The sequence below is a fragment of the Hippopotamus amphibius genome, chromosome 14 (assembly GCF_030028045.1).
Source record: "Hippopotamus amphibius kiboko isolate mHipAmp2 chromosome 14, mHipAmp2.hap2, whole genome shotgun sequence".
Lineage (NCBI taxonomy): Eukaryota > Metazoa > Chordata > Mammalia > Artiodactyla > Hippopotamidae > Hippopotamus > Hippopotamus amphibius.
In genome coordinates, this window is record NC_080199.1 from 36,313,425 (window position 1) to 36,337,453 (window position 24,029).

At 39.2% G+C, this 24,029-nt stretch overlaps 1 protein-coding gene across 1 annotated transcript; it reads right to left on the reverse strand.

Moving 5' to 3' along the window:
* Positions 1-271: 271 nt before the first annotated feature.
* Positions 272-18,488, reverse strand: KLF5 (KLF transcription factor 5). Its single transcript, XM_057707273.1, has 4 exons — positions 17,879-18,488; positions 14,637-15,510; positions 13,579-13,638; positions 272-2,107 (listed from the first exon to the last, which is right to left on the reverse strand). The coding sequence occupies exons 1-4, from the start codon at positions 18,137-18,139 to the stop codon at positions 1,929-1,931; spliced, it is 1,374 nt and encodes a 457-aa protein (XP_057563256.1). The 5' UTR covers positions 18,140-18,488; the 3' UTR covers positions 272-1,928.
* Between the last annotated feature and the right edge of the window lie 5,541 nt (positions 18,489-24,029).

Sequence of the window (24,029 nt, forward strand, 5' to 3'; positions counted from 1 at the left end):
ATGATCTTGAAAAGATAAAGTAGTATGTGTCTGTATAATGACCAGAGAGGGGAAAAGACATCAGTATCCATGAAGTATGCCTCCCTTTATACCTCTGATATTATAAAAACAAATTCCTCTCGTTTGTCTTAAACAAAGGTAGGTGCTGGTTCAAAGTGGGAACTGCTTTTTTATTAACTGCCTGCAGAAAACAGACCCTTTTAAATAGTTATGAGAAAGGAACCTGCTCATTGTTTTCACTGTGGTAGGGGAAGAAGGAAGGCACAACATGACTCTTTTAGGCACTTTTTATTTTCCAAAAAAAATTGTCGTTTATATATATAAACATCTCATTCTCTCAAAAAATTCTACAACTATACAGCTGTTTGCTCCATTATTTGCATAGGAAATGACCACAATACAAAAATAAGAGGGAAAAAGAAGCAAAACAGCAACCAACTTATGCTTTTCATGTAGGTATGTTTCCACGTATAAACATTTTGAAGCCTCTTACAAAATATTTACACCGTTTGTCATCTATTTACACGTTTTTAAGAGCAACTTTTCTAACAAACAAAACTATAATTTATCAAGTTATGAAAATTTTCTAAAAAAATTTACTATATTACCACAAAATAAATAAAGATAAACAATATTTTAAAAACAAAATTAAATTTTCATTTCAATTAAGACCCCTTTTGGCATTTTGCTTATTCATCCTGCCCTTTGGTTAACAGCATTAGCGTCACATTACTGTTTTATATTGCATATGTGTAGCACTTCCTTAAGTTTTCAACATGTCATTTATAATTAAAGGCAGACACTGAGTCAGTATTAACAATAGATTAACTAAACTGCACTGTAATTTACGTAAAATTACTGTGTCTCACTCTATATTACATGCAAAGTCCACATAAACTGGCATTTAACCAACTGTACTGCATGAGCAAACATCTCGATTTATGAAAACTGCATCATAGATTCAACATTTCCATATGTGAAAACTACATCATAAATGCAACATGGCCATGTGAAAACTACCTAAGTCCTTCTTTTTAAAAAATGATACTCTGTAGCTTATTGTAAGAGGTTTAACTTTTGAATATTGCAACCTTCTTTTAGCTCTTGAGTTCACAATTCATACAAAATGTCGCTCGTGTTTAAAATAAACAATCCGATTTTAATCAGTGCATGAAATCGGCTTTTGCAGTTCATTTGAATGATTATTATTTCTTACCCCTAGAGAAATGAATTTGTCAAGGTTTTAAGAGGTATATTACCAAAAGTTCTAACTGTAAATGCATTCATGGTTATTTTCAAAAGAATTATTTATGATTTTTTCCCCAAAAGAATCTTAGAAAACGTGTAATAAACCTATAAAGCTGATTTGCATATTTACAAAATTTCAAATAGCAAATATAGGCAACTCATAAAAAAACAAAAAACAAAAACAAAAAAACCCCCACATTTGTTCAATGGCTATTTGGAATTGCCAGGTATGCTGCACACCTCTAGAGAATTACCTAGCATTGAAAAAACTCCTCTGATGTCAAGTAAAATCTTGACACACAATCCAGCCGACTTCCTGTGCCTGCCAACTGACTTGTTTACTAAACACTGTCACATTAAATGGTGGTGCTTTGGGAAGAACACTGCAAACAAACCCTGCACCCCCCAATCCGCACTGAGATGGGGCTGCCTGTCTGAGATGATAGCATCTGCTTGGGTGAAGCCAGGTTACAGCAAGCATTCCAGATTCTGAAAAGGACCAAACACTTTGGTATTAATACAATGTATTCCCTGTTTTCTCAAATATACAAAATATACATTTCCAGTTTTTTGTTTTCGTTTTCTTTTTTTATATATAGTTAAGTTTGTAGTTTAAAATTTTGCCAGGTGAGCTGCGGAGCGGCGGCAGGCAATGCACGGGCGGCGGCGGCATTGGAGGCTCAGTTCTGGTGCCTCTTCATGTGCAGGGCCAGGTGGTCAGAGCGGGAGAAGCTGCGGTTGCACACACCGCACTGGAAGGGCTTGGCCCCCGTGTGCTTGCGGTAGTGGCGGGTCAGCTCGTCGGAACGTGCGAACCTCCAGTCGCAGCCGTCCCAGGTGCACTTGTATGGCTTCTCACCTGTGCCAACGGACCAAGATGGGGAAGTGAGGGGGTAGCTCGCAACACAGACACAGGCAGTACTATCTGCTAAAGCATTTCTTTAGAACTCATGCTCCAGAGGAGGAAAGTGTGTGAATTCCTTGATGAACTAAAACCCCCTCAAATCATCTAATGCAGAGAGTCACTGTAGTTTGGGATTAACGGATACACAGTGCTACACATAAAACAGATAACCAAAAAGGACCTACTGTATAGCACAGGGAACTATACTCTGTATTTTCAGTAATAACCTACACAAGAAAAGAACCTGAAAAATGGATATATATGTACAACTGAATCACTTTGCTACAACACCTGAAACCAAAACACTGTAAATCAACTTACAGTTGAGTTTTTTAAATCATTTTTAAAAAATTAAAAAAATAAATATGCACGATGAATCAGTGCTCATATTTTTATGAACAGCCCCAGCACATAAAAATCCATGAAATGACTAGATGAGCTTGGGTGGCTTTGTTACCACTGTGCCAATACAATTTCTAAACCAACAAACCCCAACTGAATCAGTGCAGGCCTAATGGCTCTAAGATGGCCAAGGGAGGAACAAATTCAGGAGCTACACAAGGGAGCTGCTCACATCACCAATACTATGAACTTAATGGACCACAAGTGGGATCCTTTACTTCAGCAAAGTGGTCCTAAAAGCGTCTCAACCAGCCACACTGAAACTTTCAGCACATAAGTCAGTTTACCTGAGCACATCGCTTTCCAAAATGGACTATAGGGCACTGGCTCTTTGAAATTCACTCCAGTACAGATACATTCACACCTTCCCATTTTTCAGACTGAACCAAAACAGAGCTAGAAAAAGATTAAAGTTGAATGGTGCTAAAGCTTTATGCACTTGTTATTTAACATTTGCTGATATATGCATTTACTTTTCCTTTGCAGTGCACTGCACCAAAAAAAGATTATCAAAAGTCATTCCATCCACGACTTGCCAAATGCATTATACGCCAGGCACTGTCCTGAATGCTTAGGATGAAACAAAAAGGCCTGACCTCCTGGAGCTTATATGTGTAATATATAGAAGCCTCTAATTCAATCTTCCTGTTCTTTCATAGCTCTCTTCACTTAAATAGTGAATTGATATCTTAGCCACTGCCCTACCCCGCTGCAATCTGTATTATTCTTTTTTTTTCTTTAAAAGTTTTTTCCCCCCCAGATCCTTATTGGTGTATAATTGCTTTACAATGTTGTGTTAGTTTCTGATGTACAACAAAGTGAATCAGCTGTCTTTATACATACATCCCCCATATCCCCTCCCTCCCACCCTCCCTATGTATTATTCTTAATGTCTAAAGTTTGCTAGTTGCTAATCTTTCAAAACTACTCAATGTCAGCAACCCACAACGATTCTGCCTACAGTGGCACCCAAAGAAACTCCCAGATGGTTTGTCAAAGGCCTTTGCTGCTCTTTACTCCAGATCAGCTTCTGACTTCATTCAACTGCCCCACAACATTGAATATTTTTGATATAAAACAAAATTAATGTCACCTGGGGGGAAAAAACTACTTGCTATTTATAACGCAGTCGTAACTCTCAGTTTTAGAATTAATCCTATTTAATTAAGATCATGTATTCCTCTAAACCCCAAACCTAAGAATTTCACACTGAGCATTCACTAGTAGTTCCCATATTTTTGCTTTATTTTGTCATACGAGTTTAAGATGGGAGTTTGTGAGGTAAATTTGCATATTAAAGTACTGCTGGCTTACTGCTGAGTTTCATATGGATAGCATTTTAAAACTCTGAATAGCCAAACTCCTTAATTCCTTAAAATGTTTTCTTCTGCAAGGGAAGAGTTGCTTTGAACACTGGTTACTTCATACCACAATGAAACTCAACTACCTTTCTGCCTGATTTAGCAGATTATATTCAGGAAGTTGTAAGATTACTCAACTGAGCCCAAATTTTAAAAGACATTGTCCACATCAACCGAGATTTCCACAGCTTATGGTTAATATATTTTTGCTGTCCCGATGAATCACTCTGACTCCTAAACAAAATCCCTTAAGGACAAAGATGGAAGGGCCAGAAGAGCCCTTTGAATTTTGTACCAATTACTTCCTAAGAGATTTCTCTTTCAACTCCTGTGGTGCACCCCTTCGCCACCCTTCCCCTCTCCTCTCCTCTGGCTCTGGACCAAGACACAAATATTTAAGTTCCATTTTGGTTCCTATTGCTCCATTTTAAAAAATGCACACCTCAATTCCTGAAGTGTTTTTTTTTTTTCTCCCTCAGAGTAAATTCAAAGAATTTAAGCTAATACACTTAAACCTTTTGAGTAACAAGAAATAAACCAATTTTCTGTCACTTATATTCACATATAATCTGTTTAATACATAGAAATGTCTTAATGCCAGTAGTAAATGTAGCTATCACTCTTGTCGATGTAAATCAAACAGACAAAAATTAACTTTTTGCACACAAGTGTTTGTTTTTGTTCCTTTGGAAAAAATAAATCACAAAACAAACATGTTGCTTAAATACTTTACTGTCATTTAATGGGAAGAGAAAGTTATTTCTGATGTCTGAGGCAAGGAAAGAAATTCCTAAAGTGCCCCAATTTTAAAAGAAGTCATTCTAGTCTTTTGAATTGAATAATTAAATGGCATGAGAACTGAATTTTCAAAGTTTATTTAAGAAACAAGGGACACTAGACTCTTTTTGTTCACTATTTTTATTGGCTAGGAAGCAATAAACTGCATCAGTATTTTTAAAAGTTTACTTTACTGATTGGTTGAAAAATGGTGCCATGAAAGTTCCGAAAACATTTGGAGTTTTGCTCTCATTTATACACATCTATAGATTATGCAGCAGGAATACTACCAGTGTCTGGATGTTAGTTATGAGGCCAGGGCTTCACCATAAAAGCAAGGACAACTATTCCCCACTTGGGGCAGTTTCTACGGGATTTGTTCAAGTGTCAACATTGCTCAAGTAAAACATCGTAGAGGAAGCTGGTACCCAATTTCTGGCCAAATAGCAGATTCAGGCCTTTCTTCCTCAGCCAGAAACACTATGCATAGTACTTCTGGGAAACCAAACTAACTTCCTTTAAGTTATTTCAACAGGATAGAGCTTTCAAAAGTTTAATTGGATTTTTACAGAATCTCTTTCCAATACCACCAATTTAAAATATTTAGTTAAGCTCTTTCAACATCAACCGTATTTTTAAGTTCTCATGCTGTTAATGTGAAACTTTCCGAAGGCAAAAAGAAAAAAAAGTGACAAATTTGTACAGCATGAAAAACAAGCTTCAACTCTATCTTAAAAGTATGTACTTTCTCATTCTCTTTTAAAATTACTAGGACTATTTTACTAGGAATCCCTAATCTTTTAAAAAAAAATGTTAAGTTAAACATACATATTGTCCGTACTGATGAAGTCAATTAACATTAAGCAAAAATATCACCAGTAGAAGGAGGGAGCGTGCAGAAACAGACACTGAGCACAGACTCCCGACTCAGGTACTTGAATTTCATTCAGCCTCACAACTCCATGAGGGAGAAGCAAAGCGATGGGCTCCACATTGAGAAGCCAGGCCAGCCACTTTTCCTCAATGTCCTACTTATATCCTCCACTAGCAAACACTAATACACACTTTATATGAATGATTTAAAGAACACATAGATATTGTCGACATTTATTTAAAGATTCTAAAGCCACTTGTGAAGGTCAGTGAACGACTAGCATAATGGACTCAGAGCAGGCCTTAAATCCCAGATGGCCTGAAGCACAGGACACACCCTGGTGAAGCCCCCCTCCCCCCTCCGCCGGGAGACCCGCTTTTCAGGACCTGTGGAGTCCTGAGAGCTCTTCTGTGCTGGGACTGGCAATCCCCAAATGTCACCTAATAATGACTCTGTTTTACCCCAGGCTAAAGGAACTTCCGTGGGTTAGCAGAACATGTTTGTAAAGTGTTTGAGAAGTCTTTAGCGATGAACTAAAATATTAGCTGTATTTTTCTTCTCTTGAATAGATTAAAAAATGACTTTTGAATCTACCACAATAGAACAGGGAAAGTTTCTCTGCTCTGCTGAACATAGTCAATAGACTCACACCAAGGCCTTTCCCTAGAATGCTCTACAGATTCTTCTAACAAAAGAAAAATATAGATGGAAATATTTATAATAGTTTAGATAACTTTTTTGTTACAGCAAATTTGTGCATCTGGTTTCCTTCCTGATGGCTAAAAAGTAAATCCAATCAATTATATTTGATAGACGTCAAACCCATCAGAATTAAAGTCAATGTTTAGAGAGGGTAACCTGTACCAAGTGATTTGCAAAACACAGTAAATAAGGCTTGATCTCTGGCCTCCATATTCTATTCTGACTGCTAAAGTGGAATACATTATTTCAAGAGTCAATACTTAAGCTTAACTCTTAGAATTTGAGTCTTTGATGCTCAAAATGAGCTCTGATTTCAGGAGGGAAATATTTTCATGCAATTCAATAATAATTAGATCTTTTCCCATCATTAGAGACTTAAGGAATTTAGAGTCTGAAACAGTATATGTTCTAATAAAAGGTTAAAAAAAAACAGTAATCCCAAGATTAAAACTCATAGGGAAATGTTAGACATCTTAAAAAACACATAAAGCAAGGTGATTTTGGCTCATTAATTCAAATTTCTATATATCTATGTCAGTATTTTTCCATTAAAAAATCTTTTTCTTAAAGGGCATTGCAGTCTTGGCAACAGAAGGGTAGGCAGTTCATTTCAAAGATCTGTATTACTAGTATTTGCAAAATGCACCTAATGCTTACTAGATATAGTATCCCTGTCAATAATGTAGTCACTTTAAGGAAACTAATTAAAAGGATATATTAAGAAATCCCCTTCTTTCTCCTTGTGTGTTTATCTTTAAAATCTGACTCACCTGATTCCTTCTAGAAAACCTCTGAACAGTCCTAGAGAAATCATTCCACTTCTCTATATACCTATCATCACTTAAATCTGATGTAAATGATTGATTTACACTGGCACAGATCTTGCTGAATGAAGCCTTCAAATAGCTGTATTTTGCCTCCTTAACTAGTTGTGAAAGTTCCTCAAAGGCAGAGACTGTCTTCTATTGCACACTTCTTATGCACCTTAGGTTAATCACGTTTGGCCCAAGGCTGACCAACTCGGGAATTTTCATTCATGAAGTGGAGGGAAGGTATAAGAGACAGCATCCAGTGTAAGGTTACCATATTTTCTACTTTTCTACGGCCCCACCTGCAGCAGGGCTTTGCCTGGTTCTGTTCTGCGGAGGACCACGAGCATAATCCGACTAAATGTACATTTAGGCAAGAACAGTGCTTTTAGCCTCTTCAGAAGGACATGTTCAGTATCAGTTTATTATCTATCTGTCCAGAAGCTGTACAAGGATAAATCAACTCTATGTAAACAAGCTTTCTTTTCCAGAATTGGACTGGATTTGATGAAAACCAAGGAGTTGTGGAGCCCCTAGTGCTGCCCAAAGGCAGCTAGGGAACGGCCACACCTGAAGGGGACAGGGATGGGCGTGCTATCCAGGGTGACAGTCTCGACCCCAGCAGGACCAATCTCTAGGCACCTAAGCTCCTTCTAAGGGTTCTGGTCAAAAACATCCTCTATCATTGATAGTGTTAATAAAATACCAATTCCTGACTCTCCTGACAAAAAGACAACATTCAGATTCACTTTCTTGTAATAAGAGCCCAAAGTGAATTTTTTTTAAAGTCTCAGTGAAATATTTTACCTTTTCTTTTTTAACCAAAATAGAAATTCTATGGTTTCATTTTTCTAGCACTGAATGAGTACCAGACACCCTTTCCTTTAACTTGCACTTAACATGGTTACCCTGACCTGGAGATTCTTTCCAACTCTTAAAGGTTTGCATTTCTAAAATGTCAAAAGTATATTCTTCTGCCCAGATGTTTTTTAATGAAAGTTACCTAGGTGCACTTCTAAAACAGTAATTCACCCTTAATCAGAGCTGTTAGAGATCCTTGAATATAAATACAGGTTGACAGAATAGGAATGCTGCTACAGAGATACTTACTAAAGTAGGACATTACTTTGTTTCCAATCTTTCACTGGAAAAGATGTAGGTCATCAAGTAAACAGCTACTACATTCTATAGAACTAAAAATATCTGCCAAGTAAAAACATTACATTCTCACTACCTTCACTAATTGTTTCTATCAACTTCAGCGATTCTATTTAAGCCACTTATGAACTATCTCCTCCCACTGATTTATAAAAACGAAAGGAAGAAGAGGTTCTCTGGATTCTCCACAAAATCAGTCAAAAAATACTTCTTAACCTTCCATAAGCTTTATCATCTCAAAACAATGTTTAATCAATTTCCTATGTAAATGTTTTTCGGATGAAAGAACAAGTCTCAGAAGCAAAGTTTAATCTTCCTAGTGAGTCATTAAAAAGAAATTGTTTCTAAGCTTTCATGCTCACAAATAACTTTCCAGGGGTCTGAACCAGTGACTCTCTTTAAGCCACTATTTTTTTTTTTTACATTAACTTGAAATCATCAATATAGAAAATAAATTTCAAAGCTGCAAACAAAAAATTTAAGACTGCTTAACTAGTAACATATAACACAGGCTAAGTGTGATACTCTTTCCTGCATAGTTTTCAAATACAGACTCAAAAAAATCAGAATGCTAAACAATTTGATCCTGCAAAGCTTTTCCACCTCTGCCAGTAACATAGGTCACACATTTAACCAATATTGATCCCTAGATCCAAACTTCACGATCTCCACTAAGGCCATATATGTAATGGCATGCTCATTTTAGGTCTAAACCATTGTCTAAGAAAATGAAGTCCTTTCTATATCTTTTAAGTGTTTTACCATTTCCCACAGTTCCACAAAAAAAGGAGTAACTCACATTCAGAACGTTTTGAATGCTTTCTATTTGTGGGGAAGTGCTACAAATGAAAATACATTTATTATCAACATGGTCAGTGTTTTAAAATAAAAATTTATACCTAATATATTCAACGGATGGTAAGTATAGAGCAAGGAACTAGACAGGAATTTACACCTAAGGATTTTTTAGTATCCAAACCGAAACTAAAATCAATACTTAGTAATAAATCTCTAGCAGAGATTATGTATTTTAAAGTACACACAGTCACATCTTAATATATAAATGTCTTTAGAAAAGAAAGTGTTCTGCAGAGCAAGTAAGGCAGAATGTGGGAATTTAGCCCCTTTACAAAGTAGGCTTGGGCTCGAAATCTTTCCAAGGCTTACTGTGAAATTCTTTCTTAAATAAGGAATCCTGAATACAGCTCACTGTGAAATTCTAACAGGACAGTGCTTCCCCCACAGTCCGTTTTGTGCTGTTCCGTTATTTGTACGTTTCCATTTTCTTTTGCGGGGTGTATCTAATTGTCCTTTTCTTGTCAACCCATGGCAAGCCATTCTGGAATCAGTTAGTTCACACGTAGCAGCCCGTGCAGTGTCTGGGTCTAAGGGATACTGGAGCCCAGTGCGTGTGCTGCTCCGACTCTGTACAAAGGCTCATTTTCTGCCCTGCTCCAAACAGCTGACAAATGACCTTAAAACATTACCATACCCTCTTTTCCCAACTGCTTTAGCATATACTCTAGGGTTTAGGGCACGGCCACATATGTGACTAAAACGACTCAGATTTCAAACATCTGTATTCAGGGCTATTTACTTTTTCAGAACTCTTTCTTTGGAAAGTAAGTACTTTTTACTAATGTGTAAACTCAATTGTCAAAGAAATTTCCACAGTCAATATAAAAGCAGCATTTCAACTTATGGTACTCTTAGGCATACCAGGAAACCAGTATCGCGTGATAAGAAATTTTTTCAATGTCTTGCAAATTTTTCTTTGTTATATATAGTCTTAATTTTTTCCTATATTTTGGGCCCAAGCCTGTGCTCAGAAGCTTTTAAAATCTTCATTACAAAATTAAAGTTAGTAAGATGCATTGAACAGAAACAACTATACTGCTGGTTGCAGTAGAATATTCTATTTGATTTATCAATCAGTTTAACAGTCACCTTGATTTGTAAGGGCAGAATGGTATGTGAATCTCTTTTTAAAAAGGTGCTTGGAACTGCATAACACAGAGAGATCAACTCCATGATTGGAGATGATCTAGAGGGGTAGGACAGGGAGGGTGGGAGGGAGGGGATATGGGGATATATGTATAAATACAGCTGATTTGGTTTGTTGTACAGTGGAAACTGGCACAACTGTAAAGCTATTAAACTCCAAAAAAGAGTGAAAGAAAAATTAAATAAGCCCCTTGCATACATCATGAGGCTTACATAAATTTCAGTAGAATGTTCAACATTTAAATGCTGTTAAAAGTACAAACAATTTTATTTGGAAATATACCTGACACTGTTGCCTAGAAGCAGGCATAATTATTTCTAACCAGAGGCATGATATGTATATACACACACTACAAAATAACATACAAATACCCCCACACACGTATAAAGGTATCCCTCTAGGCCTATAAGTATGGTTATCACATGTATATAAAGATAAAGCAGGTTTTTAAGTGAAATACTATTTTTTTCCTAGAGTAGAGGCAACATCCGTTTCAGGTATTTTGTCTACCCATATAAAGACAGAATGTTTTATTACCTGCATATTCCTTCTGAATAAAGAAATCAAAGTGTATAAACTTAGAAAAATTTGAATGCTATGAGACCTCTGGTTCGAGAAACTGATATTTTCTACTCTATTATCCCAAACTTTTCTAAAAAGGTCTTGTTTTAGAAAGACTATTTCCTTATGTTCAATTTGCATCAGTGAGTCAAGAAGCATCTGCAATCTAAAAATCCAGAATACTCAATTAAATAGAACTCAAGTGTAGGTTCTTTTAATTGCTTAAACCATTTTTAAAACATAAGGTAACTTGACATTTTAAAGCAATCACAATTATATTCCAAAGAAATCTTAGCATCCTTCACAGTCTGCCTGCAAAATGGCAATCATTTAAAAAGTCGTTTTTTATTTTTTATATCAAAAACAAGATCAACATTTCCATATAAATTGTTTTAAAAGTCCCTTAACAAATTGTCAGGGGTGGAGGTGTTGGGGGCAGAGGGTGGAGGACAGAAAGAAAACAAAAAAGCTATTACATGAGAGAAGTTATTTAGAAATACCTGGGCCTTTAAAGGAAGAAGAAAAAAAACCACTTTGCTGGCTTCAGATACATTCATTAAAAAACAACAGGCGGGGTGGGGAGGATGCAATGAGAGAGCACAGGCAATTTTCAAAGGCATTGTCTAGAAACTAGAAATGAGGAGAAAGCAACCTCAATGCTCTATGATTACCCAAGAACGGGTTTAGCCAGATGAACAAGTCTGCTACAAACCCTCCCCAAGGAATCTGAAAGGCTATCAAACAAAACTTTATTAAACTGGATTACAGGGTCTCACTCATCAGATGTTGATGGCCACAGATTTACGATCTGGTGGGTGGAAAAAGTCGATGCATGGGACCCAAACTAGGCCGACGTCTTCTTTTTTGTTGTTTTTTTTGCGGGGGGGGGGGGGGGGGGGGAGGGTTGTTGTTGTTTTAAAGTATAAGCATTGTTAAGACAACCCACTATTAAATTTCTCTGCCAGCAGGTCAAGTTCCAGAATCCCAGGTATAAACGTTCAGAGTACTAAACCCTGACAAGGGGTTGCAAGGCCATTTAGATATGCTCTCTAACTACATCCCTGCAATAAGCAGTTGATTACATCGTTATATAGTATCACTCTCCTCTTTTATTAGGAGACTTTAACCTCAGGAGAAACATGTTCCCTCCTTCCTATCTCCTGTTTCAAACTTCAAAACTTTTGAAGTTATTCCCTCTTCTCCTTAATCAAAATTCAGGTAAAAACCCATTTTCAATGTTTCCTTAACATACAACACATATTCTATAAAAGGACAGTTTAATATTTCCATAGGGAATGTTTTCATGGCCTTGTCATTTGTATTCCAAAAACTTCAGGTTGAGTTTATCTGCGTAATGGGTGTTTGTTTAACTATAAATATAACTTCTACTTAGGGCTGCTGAGGTAGGATCTTTCCTTTCACATGATCAATTTGTCTGTATCTAAAAACTTCAGGCCGAATCAACCCATTGGTTTCACTGATAAATACAGGAGATATCTTTTCTTTAAAAGCAATTTCTCAGAAAGCCCCGGAATCTACCACACTGTCAACACTATTTAGATTTTAAGAAGTAGAGTTTAGCACTGGGATATCAAGCAATACTTCCTAACGTGCATACAAAATGTCTGCAGTCATATTCCCCTTAGAGCTCTCTCAGCACTGACCTTTGTTCAAAGGCTTTTACTTTTTAATGCAGCAGTTAGAGATAACTACTTCATTTATCAAAACTCAATTTCCATAGTAACATCTAGCCTGGGGAGATTCAAGTCCTCACACTAATCCAACAACCCATTCAAAGGAACTGTTGAATACTTCAGTTTCCATAGCAATGATGGAATAAAACATTTTGCTAGGTCATTGCTTTTATTAGCAAACTTATTCTCTGTACTTTAGGTTAAAGCTACATTTACTGAGAGGAAAAAAAACACAATCACTTTGTATAGGTTCTTTCCTTTAGGGCTATCCTTTTAAGAAAATCACAAACAGTAACCACCCATATATTTGAAAATGCTTTGGGTATTTGGAGGCTTTTACAGCTTGCCACCTAGTTTTGTTCTCAAATGAGTTCTGATATAAAGTTTTAAAATTAAAAAGCATTTAAAAATGATTGTACAGATATGACTAAATTCATATTTATAAAATTATAGGAGCTAAACATCTTAAACGCGGGTGAGACGTAAGCTAGAATAAGGATAACGTCTCTCCAACGTATAAAATATGGGCTGGGGTAGGATGTAGAGTAACTGTTAAACCACGACCCACCCTTTGCCTGATTTTAATTCTCTGCAATTTCCACCCTACCTCTCACCAAGCATGGAAAACATGCTAAACACAGATATTTTAGGCTAAGGTGAAACTAAAGATAATGTATTCAGCAGTTACGCTTCACATGCTAAATGGAAAAGGTTTTAGTGTTTCATATATTTTTACAGGAGCCAAATGATTTGTTATGGAGGGAGAAAATGAGTTACATTTTTTTTCCTTCAAGATAGGAATAGCAGTGCCATTAAGGTTTTAAAATCCATTAGTAAACATCGTTGTTTATGTTTGGGAGCGAGGTGACAGCGCAAGGCCTTCCTGAGGGAAGGTCAGCCTTCTTGGAACCAAACTTTTTCGCTGAACTGAATTTTGAGCCAAGCCAGGGCTGAGAAGGTATGCCATTAAAAAATAAAAGTTGACAGAAGAAAGAAGAGATCAAACACGTGCTGGCTTTTAAAAGGATGAATACCACTTATACTATTTACACAACTCACAGAATTAACAAGAAAATTACATACCAGTATGAGTCCTCAGGTGAGCTTTTAAATGAGAAGACTTTGTATAAACTTTTGTGCAGCCTAAAATAAAAGAGAAGAACAGCGCGTCATTCTGGAAATCCTTTTGAAATCTTTACATTTGATGATTCAGTGTTTAAAATCTGGCTTTAAAGAAGAAATCTCTCATGCAAGGAGATATTTGAAGCTTCAGTTTTAAGAGATGTTTTAAAGCATCCTCCCCTATTACCTGATTAAAGGTATAAAGTGATTTGCTTTATGTATCACTTCAGCAGAAAGAGAGCAGGCAATCAAGCCAAGCTACAAATGGGAAATTTGTGTTTATACCCGTAGGTGCTTTACACTAGTAACACATACTTCAGTGATTTAAAAAATGTTAATGGCTCTAGAGCTGACAATGTTAAACCATTATCCAAGATGACTGCAATTTTCTGTACTCCCACATTTCTTGTTTTTTCATTTAGTATGTCATGCCATATCATGTACCAGAGTCAATAAATTATACCCTGTATTAATCATAAACTAGCTTACGCCAGCAACTTGTAGATATATCCATTACCGTCATCAATTTATATTTTGGGCCATGTATCTCATTCAAGAATGAGCATATGCTCATATGCTATCAGAACCAACCTTGAAATAGTCTGTAGAGAGTTCTGTCTTACAGCAGCCTACTCTTCCCTACCATCCCTTCTTTTCCCCTACGTTACTTAAGTAACCCCTTTTCAGGGTACTTAATTTAGAATTAAGATTGCTATGGTGAACAAAGTTAATGTAGCAAGACTCTAACGTATTTAATATTAACGAGAAGAAAGTCCACAGCAACTTTTTCTCAGGATATTCCAGACATTTTAGTACATCAAATAAGCACTAGGTAACTAAACGGTCACATACTTGGGTAAGGCACAGAGACTGGGATGTGACAAGAACAGAGCAGGTAAATTTCTTTTTTTTTTGGTCAAGCTCTACTCTCCCGTGTAAATCTGGAAACGGGGGTTGAAAAGGGCACCCACACACACACACACACACACACACTAAAGACACCAGGTAGGATCACATACCCGGGTAATCGCAGTAGTGGATGCGTCGTTTCTCCAAATCGGGGTTACTCCTTCTATTGTATCTGACAGGCTGGATGTTTTGCGAAGTAACTGGCAGGGTGGCAGGTAAATTTGGGTTATGAATTGCCAGTTTAGAAGCAATTGTAGCAGCATAGGATGGAGGTGGGGTTAAATTCTGGAGCATCTCTGCTTGTCTATCTGGACTTCCAGGCTCTGAGCTTGGTGGTGACGGGGGGAAGTAAGTGGCCTGCTGGGGAAGAAACTGACTTGGCATGGTGTATGTGCAAGGGGGCATGCTCTGGAATTGCTTCATGGCAGTCTGCGGGACGGCGGAGGTGTGAGTGTTAAGGCCCGCCATGGCGGCCGACATTGAAACATTAAGAGTGTCCATCACTGCTGTCTGGTTTGTAGAACTGGGCATATCTAGATCCGGTGTATTCAGGAGCTGGTACAGGTGGCCCTGCTGGGGAGGGACAGAAAGATGGAGGTCTGGTGTAGGAAGTTCTTGTTTGATGAAAATATTGTTCACCTCTGGAGCTGCGGTCTGGTGGGAGCTGAATATACTGGTGAACTCAGGGAGGGCCTGGGTCGGGGCTGGAGGAGGGGCGGTCGTTTCACTCTGGTGGCTGAAAATGGTAACAGGTTCTGTCTTGATGTGTGTTACGCACGGTCTCTGGGATTTGTAGAGGCCAGTTCTCAGATGAGTGATGTCGGGGAGGAAGACGTTCATGTTGATACTGTAAGGTAACCCTTCACTGTCAGTGAAGAACTGGTCTACGACTGAGGCACTGTCTCGTCTATACTTTTTATGCTCTGGAATTATAGAAACTGGAGGAAGCTGAGGTGTCAGATACTTCTCCATTTCACATCTTGTCTAAAAAAGAAGAGAGACAAACATGTATAATCCACCCAATTCACCATCTCAGGAAGGACAAATTGCTTACTAAAAATTCCCCCAAGAATCCCTATGAAAAATACTAAGGCAAACTCCTAAGTGTTGCTTATAAACACATCAGGTTTATTTGTCAATTATGTAACAAATGGTTCACCAACAACCTTACAAAACTGTGCATAACAAGTATTTGGTAAAATCGCCCCCAATCAACCCCAGACAAAGAGTGAAAGAGAGAAATCAAGAAGAAAAAGGAAGCAAACAGAAAAAAATATTCCTTTCTGATGCAATAATAAAGTATACTTTATCATCACTCACGTACAAGCAGAGTTCCCTGCCCCATTACAGTTAAGTTTGTAACTGAAATGTAGTATTGTAATTCGGCCAAACTATCTCAATTCTGTTCATGTCATACAGGTAAACTCAGTGTTTAAAAAAAGGAGAAAAAAAAATCTAAAACTTCGCAAACCTTAGCCATGATATTGCAAAGTTCCTCTTTTTCTTTTTTTCCTGCTTGGGTAGATATTGCTGAAATATCTAATATAAAACATATTCCTTGCCTATTTCAGTGCCTTTTCCAGTTTATAGTTCAATGGAAACTTAAATACTCTGGAGCAAAACACAGTATGCACTGAAAGAACAAACCAACTTCACAGTTCACCATTTGATCTAAATGTTGATTTTAATCAGCAGATTCTGTAATTGGTTAATATGATAATGAAATGTTCCTATTCATATCCCTATCTAAAACAGATCTTTAATTACCTAGGGGAAAACCATTCCCTTGGTAGAGTGGTGCAAGGGGCCCGTGGGTGGGGAGAGGCTGCTTGTCCCCAGCACAGTCATCAGCCAAACATTTACCGTGTCCTCCTCAGTGGGCCAATGCTACATTCCCCCTCACTCTGTAAAAAGCTCCGTCATCCCCTATCCTCTCGTGTCTTCTAGGCAGCAAACTGACAAATAACCAAATCGTTTTAAAAATAGTTATTTTTTAGGACACAATCCAGCTTGTAACTGGTCTCCTCAGTCTTTTGCAGCTATCGTCTTTCCTACTATAGCATAAACTTCTAAAATTTTTAACACTGAAAGGAAATTTCAACAAAACACACACACACACACACACACACACACACACACACACACACAACACCCCAACTAGATGCTCACAGAACTGTTAACCGCGGCATCCTAACCAGTGAATAATACAGTCATTTTTTGCTACTACTTAATTTCGAAAGCATTTCCTATCAGACCCCGTATCACTCGGTGTGGATATAGACCGGGTTTCCCGCATAGGCATGATTTAAAAATAAAAATTAACGCTCTGGTCCTGTGAGTCACATCTCTGACAAATGCCACTGCCCTTTCACGGCACGGCGACACTCGCAGACCCCCCGGAGTAGGAGCTGGGTAGCAAATACAGTCTACCAAGGGGTTATTACATGAAGCGTCTTGAAATAAACCGAACTAAAACCCTTTCGTGCACTTCGCTCCCATGGTGGTTAGTGGTTTCTGATTTTAGCTCTTCCAGCTGTTTGCATGTGGGTATGTTTCCAATTTTTTTTTTCCTCGGGACAAGCTAAAAGTCCCGGGAAGTTTTTTCTGGGCTATATGACTCCCTGCGTGGGCGAAAGAAACAGGCGGTTGCTCTAATTCGGCTGCCGGGCAAGTGTAAAAGCCAACTGCCAGCTTTCAACGCGGCTCCGGGAGGAAATTTACGCGCACATGAAGAAAACAACACCCCCCCCACCCGCCCCGGTCTTTTTTTGTCTTTCTTTTAAAGGAAAAATAAGCGCTCCAAGACCATCTTAGCTTTTCTAACTCCCGTTTCCCAAAGGCAGCCCTACGATCGGGTCTAAATCAAGCTGCACCAAGGGATATGAAATCAGCACCCCGAAGGGCCTCCCTCCAGCACCCCGACTGGCGTCTCCACTGAACCCGGGACGCCGCGGGACAGGGGGCGGCAGGGGGGAGCTTCCCAGGCCAGGGCAGCAGGAGGCGGGATGAAGCGGACACGCGGAATCCAAGTGAAGCAGGGCGTGAGGTACGAGGTTTCATCCCCCAAATGGAAGAAAAACAACTCAAGTGCGCGTAAGCGCCAGTCCCCTCCCTACCCCTGCCCGGACAGAGCTGCCAGGGCAGATTCCCCTCGGACCCCCGCTTCGGGTCCCCCGGCCAGGAGGGCAGGGCGGGGCTGCCCCCCCCCCCCAGCCCCAGCCCCAGCCCCAGCCCGCGGTGCGCCCCGACGCGCGCCCCAGCCTGGAGCGGCCCCTGTCGCCCGCGCGTCGCAGCGGCGGGACACGCCCGAGCCCCGGGAGGGAGGCGGAGGGAGGGGGGCGGCTCTTCCTACCTGGACCAGCTCCTCGGCGGGCAGCCGCGGGCCCGCGGCGGGCGGCGGCGCCGGCTGCGGCGGCGGCGGCGGCGCGGGCTGCGCCTGCGGGTGGTGGTGCGCGTGCTTCAGCTCGTCGCCGGGGAAGAGCGCCGCGTCGCGGGCCGGGTTCGCGGCGCCCAGCACGGGCTTGAGCTGCGCGAACACGGGCTCGTCCTGCGGGGCGGGCGGCTGGGGCACGGGTCCCAGGCGGGCGCTCATGGTCAGCACCCGCGTGGCCATGGGCACTCCGGGGGCGGCTCCGGGCGAGGGGCGCGGGTAGGGGGCGCTTCCCACGTCGCCCACGCTGGCTCGGGCCGGCGAGCTCGGCGCGCGGCAGTGGGCGGAGGAGGGGAGGCTCCGGGCGGCCCCCGCAGCTCACAGCGGGCGCGGTTTTCGAAGGCGCGCACGAAAAGCTAAAGTCCTCCGCTCCGCCGCGGGTAACCGCTGGCGTCCTCCGGGCGACCACTTTCCCCCGCCCCGCCCCGCCACACTCCCTCGCTCCCCGGAGTCCGCTCCCGCCACTGCCGATCTCCGCGAGCGAGCTGCTGGCGCGCGTACCTGCCCCGCGACTACTGACACTTGACGCCCGCCTCTCTTTTACCCAACTCCGGGGGGGCGGGGCCCGCCGGCCAGACTGGCAGCGCGCCGGCGAATCGCGAGGCCCCGAGGCCGGCCGGGCCGGAGAGGCCAGCCTATGAGAAGGGACGAGTTCGCGCAAAGCCCCGCCTCCACCGGGCGGACCGCACCCCTCTCGGGCCACGAGCTTCGCGCGCAGGGCGGCCGCGCAGTTTGTACACAACTTCTCTGACAGATTGGGCTGGCGGAGCCGGGGGCGGAGGGAAGGAGAGAAGCGGGTGGAATCTGGGGAAGAGAGGGAATTCGGGTGGAGACGTGGAGGGAGATCTCTGCGGACTGTTCTTTGCCCAGGATTAGCGAGAAAAAAAGAGTTTTGCACGTCTTAGGTGTTGTGCAAGGACCTGAAACTCACAAGCTGAAACCTAGAAGGCAGCTAGGTGGGGGCGCTAAGGTTTTGGAGAGTTTTGATTAATAAGCGTGTATTTTTAAATATACAAAATGAAATTTTCTTGAGCGCAAAACCGGGGGCGGTGTGGTAAACAAATTTAAAGACATTTCTTGTCTCTTTGTAACTTTAGCAGTGAATATGTCCACTTAGCAAAACAAATTTGGAATGTCCTGAATAAAAGGTTTAATGGCAAGTATTTGAGTCCTTGCATAAAAGCTTGCTTTTTTCCCCTACAGTGTTTAAACGGGTAGGAGAAGTTTTCACACACATTTCAACCTTCTGTCCGTCTATGGAGAGGAGGGGGATGGGCTGTGTGAATTTTGACGTTTTTAATATTTACACTTGATTCTAGCCAAAGCATGCAATCTAATTTAAGCACTAATGACTAGATGAAATGTATTTAAATAGACATTACATCTTTGACTTATTTTTGCTACCACTGTGTGTTCAAAAAATGGAGTTTAATATTTACAAAACAGAAACGTAGCACATTTACCTTACACTTCGTGGCACCTACTCCTACGAAAAGACAACCAAAGAAGCCACAAACATTAGACATGCAGCAGCTCTGAAAACTGGGAATCCAAATTTGTAGGAAGGTAATAGCCAAAATATATTACAGTCCATTTACTGCGTTATAGTGGGAAGGTCAGTTTTTGCCAGCAATCACCTAAGGAAACCACTTTCCTTAATCCTTAATGTTCTTGTACATGATTTTTATCTGGCTTATTGGGAAGCCATAACAATACATTGCAATACAAATGCCTGGAATATTACTGCATGTGTATATATGTTGACAGCACACGATAGATACCATTAGACATTTTTACATATACAACATCACAGTATAGCAGCTTTACAAAAAAAGAGCTCTTAGGAGAATGTTCTCTTCAAAGAGTGAATCTATCAAAGATACGGATCTCATTTCAGTATGTAGATTAAAACAATATACACATAAACTGTTAGAGATATTTATTAGAAAACATAAAATTATGCTGTAAAATATATTTTTTCTCTTTTTCATTCCGTTCTTGTTAATGATTCATTTTTATAGCTGTGATCACTGCTTTCAGAGAACGGTTGACGACTGCTTTCATGTTACCAAAGTATTATTTAATGTGTTTTGGCAAATTTTTTTCTAAGCAAATAATCCCATACTATCTGCCTTCACCTTTAAAACCTGCCCTGATTTTCTCTAATATTGAACCCAATTATGTAATTAAATAGTTTAGAAAGAGGTTATAGAATTGGTATGGAATTTAATATTAATATAACTTTTTAAAAAATTGAACCTTGAAAGATTTTAGACTTCATGCTGATGACATGATCAAACCTGTGTGATATAGATAACTCTTAATAGAACTTTTGTATTCTTTTTAATTTTAAATCTAAATCTAACAGATTTAATACAAGTTGGTATCTATTTATATTTTAATTTGCTTTTAAGCCTATCTAGACCTTTCCTTTTGTCTTTCTTTTTTTTTTTTCTTTTTTCTTTTTTTTACCACCGGTGGCCTGTTATTTCAACATAAGCTTTCACTGCAATAAAATCCAGTTAATTTACTGGTAATGTTTCTATATTTCACACCATTTTTAAACATGCTTTCATTTACAAAAGGTTTTCCAATGGGGGAAAAAAGCTATTCAATAACCTTCTAATAAAATATTTTTATAGCCCTTTAAATTTTTTTTCACATTTCCACTTTTCTTAATGAATATAGACATGAACCTAGCTATGGCTGGGCTCGAAACATATTTACAGCAGAAAAGCTGAATACTATGTTTTTTGCTCAAATACAGTAGCATTATTTAAATTTCATTTCTGACATAAGAATTCATGAATTAGGGCTGCCACTTTCAAGTAATGGTTTCTCTGAAATACCCAGCTCTGCAATCTCACAGAAAATAACTAGCTTACTACTGTACAATAGCACGGAAATTGGAAAGTAATCATTTTCTGAGACATTTGCCATGCAGTTCTGAACACATAAAAGACATGTTCAACCAAGCTTACTTGCTGTTGCTGTGAACACAAAATGCTTCAGCTGCACACCTGCTTCATCAGCTTAGCCAAAAGGGTTAAAACTTGATAAATATTTTTCAAATGTTCCAGGTTCTGCATTGGCGTGAAGCCAGACAGTGTGAATGGACGGATCCTCAATTACTTTGAACTTTCTAGTTCTTTGCATTCCTTCCTGCTTAGTAGTGCTGTACCATTAGGGAAGATAGGAGAAAACAAAAAACAAATGTCAGGTTTCAAAAATCAATTAGTGGCCTGGCAGTGGTGTGTTAACTGAACTGTGCCAAAACAGAGAATTCGGAGGGAAAGAAAGAAAAAAAAGTTGAGTAGTCAAGTTAGGTAGGAGGGTAAGCATAGAAGCAGTGTGCATGCTTAAGTCCTTAGTCACTGGGCAACACAGATTTAGTCTTAGAATAAACCCTAAGTGTCACTATCTTTACGGGAATAAATACGCCTGAATGTGTGGGGGCTGAACAGGCATTCGACGATGGGGGAGGGGGAGATTTGAAAGAGGCAGTGGAAAAAAAATGGATAAATAGCTTCTGAATGATGAGATGAGAGAAATACGAAGCTATTACTCGGGCAATGTTCACAGGAAGACACGGCAAAAGAAGTATCTGTACTCAGTTGTTTGGCCAAAACGTCAGGGAGAGCTTGAAGTTAAGGGATCTAGAGTATTTTTGACCACATTTTATTCACTTTGGAGAAGATTCATCGAATATTGCATTTCGGTAAAATCAGAGTCAAATTTCCGAGGGATATTGGGCCACAGAAAAAGCACGACAATGACTAAAAATCTTTTTTTCCTATAAGGGAGTAAATTATCCTCTAGGGTAAGATAATTCAATTTAAAGTGACTTTTTTGATAATCACTGATTGTCCACCCAGTGTTAGACTCTGTATTAGTAGCACCGTAAGACATAATTCTTGTCCTTTATTTCACATTTTTAATCTTTTCTTTTCATTAATGGCAACTGCTTGAAGCCACACATAAAAAGAAAAAAAAAATGCCGTCGAGAAAAGAACACCATAAACAGAAGCTTCAAATGAGATTAGTCAAAATTCAAACAACTTTGGCTCAAAAAATTAAGACACATAAGAAAAAATATCCATTCCTTTTGTGATGAAACAGTATGTAATTTAAATAGGATTAGATATTTCTTTTTGTATAAATTAAAGTGGTGTCTTAAGAAAAAACTTCATATTCTATTTTTTTACTATCTCAACCCCAGTTCTTAAGAAATTAAATTTATATTTGTTTGGATTTAAATGTGTTCTTCCTGAAATATCTCAGAAAACTTTCAATGTGCACGTATTCCTAAATGTACTATAATTTATCCTATTTTTAAAACTCTAGTAATATACAAAAAAACAGTATTTTACCTTTTGGGGGTACTGGGATTGCTTTTTCCACCTTGTTAGTCTAATAAGCAGACAAATATAAATGCCTTGAACCAAGTTACAGGCCAGGCATACTGTAGCTTAAACTGTACAGTATTTGAATTCTGACTCTAAACATGATAGGAAAGGTCAAGAGAAAAATCCTGAACTGAAGTAGTTACACCAACAATCTTTCAGAACATTAAGGAGGCCACATCACCAGCATCACAATGAGCAGTGTTTTGAACCAATTGCTGTTCATGTGATGACAAAAGCACTCATGGTCCTACGCTGTGAGGCACTCCTTAGTGAATGCTCAAGGGAACTGTGCACAGGGGCACAAGGAAATACCCCTTTGGAAGTTAGCTTGTAAATGACATGTATAAGGTAGTGCTAAAACCAATGCTGGCTCTTCGGTGCCTTCATGTGTATCCACTGGTGATGGTTGTGTAAACTTGTGTCAAGTTTGAAGAGGAAAGTTTGACAATAAGTAGAAGAAGGCTAAAATGTAAACAACCTTTAAAACAATAGAGAATTCCCCCTCTAGGAAATATATGATGTTATACACTGGAAAGAACTCAGGTGTCCAACAATAGCAGAGTAATTCAATAGTATATCCATATAGTGGCTACTGTTCTGCTACCAAAAATCGTATTATTAAAGGATATTTAGTCACATGGAAAAATACTTATGTTAAGTAAAAGAAAGTTAAGAGGTTTTTATAAACACACATCCAAAGACAAAAAGAAAATACAAAACACATATGTATTTTGGTGGCTCTCGTTGGATGGTCAAACAATGGGTAGTTTTACATTGCTTTATACTTTTGAATAGTTTCTAAATTTCCCACAGTTGCCACATATTCCATTTGTAACCAGAATACATGTTCTCAATAAAAAAACACATAAATGTCACCTCTATAAAATACATAAATATCACCTCTATAAAATGTAGGTGAAGATCAAATGATTTTCCATTTGAAACCACCAAATACGGCCAGAACTTGCCAACACCCTGTGCTGGGAAAATATATAAACCTTCTTAACCAAGCCAGTAGATTTTCAGGATTCACTGCAGAATAAACAAGCTGAAGAGAGATGACAAGGTTTTGAAGTTGAAAGGGACAACCTGGGAATGTTTTAAATATAAATATAAATATAAATATGCTTTAATTCATTTCCTAAGTGATCAACAAGACTTCTGCAATGATTTATACTCAGTTATTTTGGGTATCTCATTTTACTTTCTTGCTTTGTTTTCCCCTATTAAATGAACTATCTTATTTACAGTGTTTTGACGAAATGCATAGGCTCTTAAAGTTTATATGCATCTTTGAAGAGCTGTTTGTGTTTTTTGTTTTTTGTTTGTTTTGTTTTTTTTTTTCAGTCACGCCTCGCTATTTGTGGGATCTTAGTTCCCTGACCAATCCTGGGGCCACTGCATTGGAAGCGCCAAGTCCTAACCACAAGACTGCCAGAGAATTCCCATTTTTTTGGTGTTTTTTTTTAATTTAAAAATATTCATAAAGATGATATAGAATGAAATAGTTTCTAATGGGATGTCTTTACTACCTTCTAAGAGCCTTGTTCTCCTTACTGGCACCTAAAGTTGTTCAAAAGTAATTCCTAAACTTGCTTTCTGGGAATTGAAAATTAAAGTCAGGGGAGCATCTTGGTGGTGGTCTAGGAACTTAATATTTTAAACAT

Excerpts from the sequence above, each read along its gene's own strand:
- KLF5 (XM_057707273.1), bottom strand. The coding sequence starts at position 18,139 with ATGGCCACGCGGGTGCTGACCATGAGCGCCCGCCTGGGACCCGTGCCC. Across the intron at positions 13,639-14,636 it reads CCACTACTGCGATTACCCGG|GCTGCACAAAAGTTTATACA; the intron begins GTATGTGATCCT and ends CTTTTATTTTAG. Across the intron at positions 2,108-13,578 it reads TCACCTGAGGACTCATACTG|GTGAGAAGCCATACAAGTGC; the intron begins GTATGTAATTTT and ends CCGTTGGCACAG.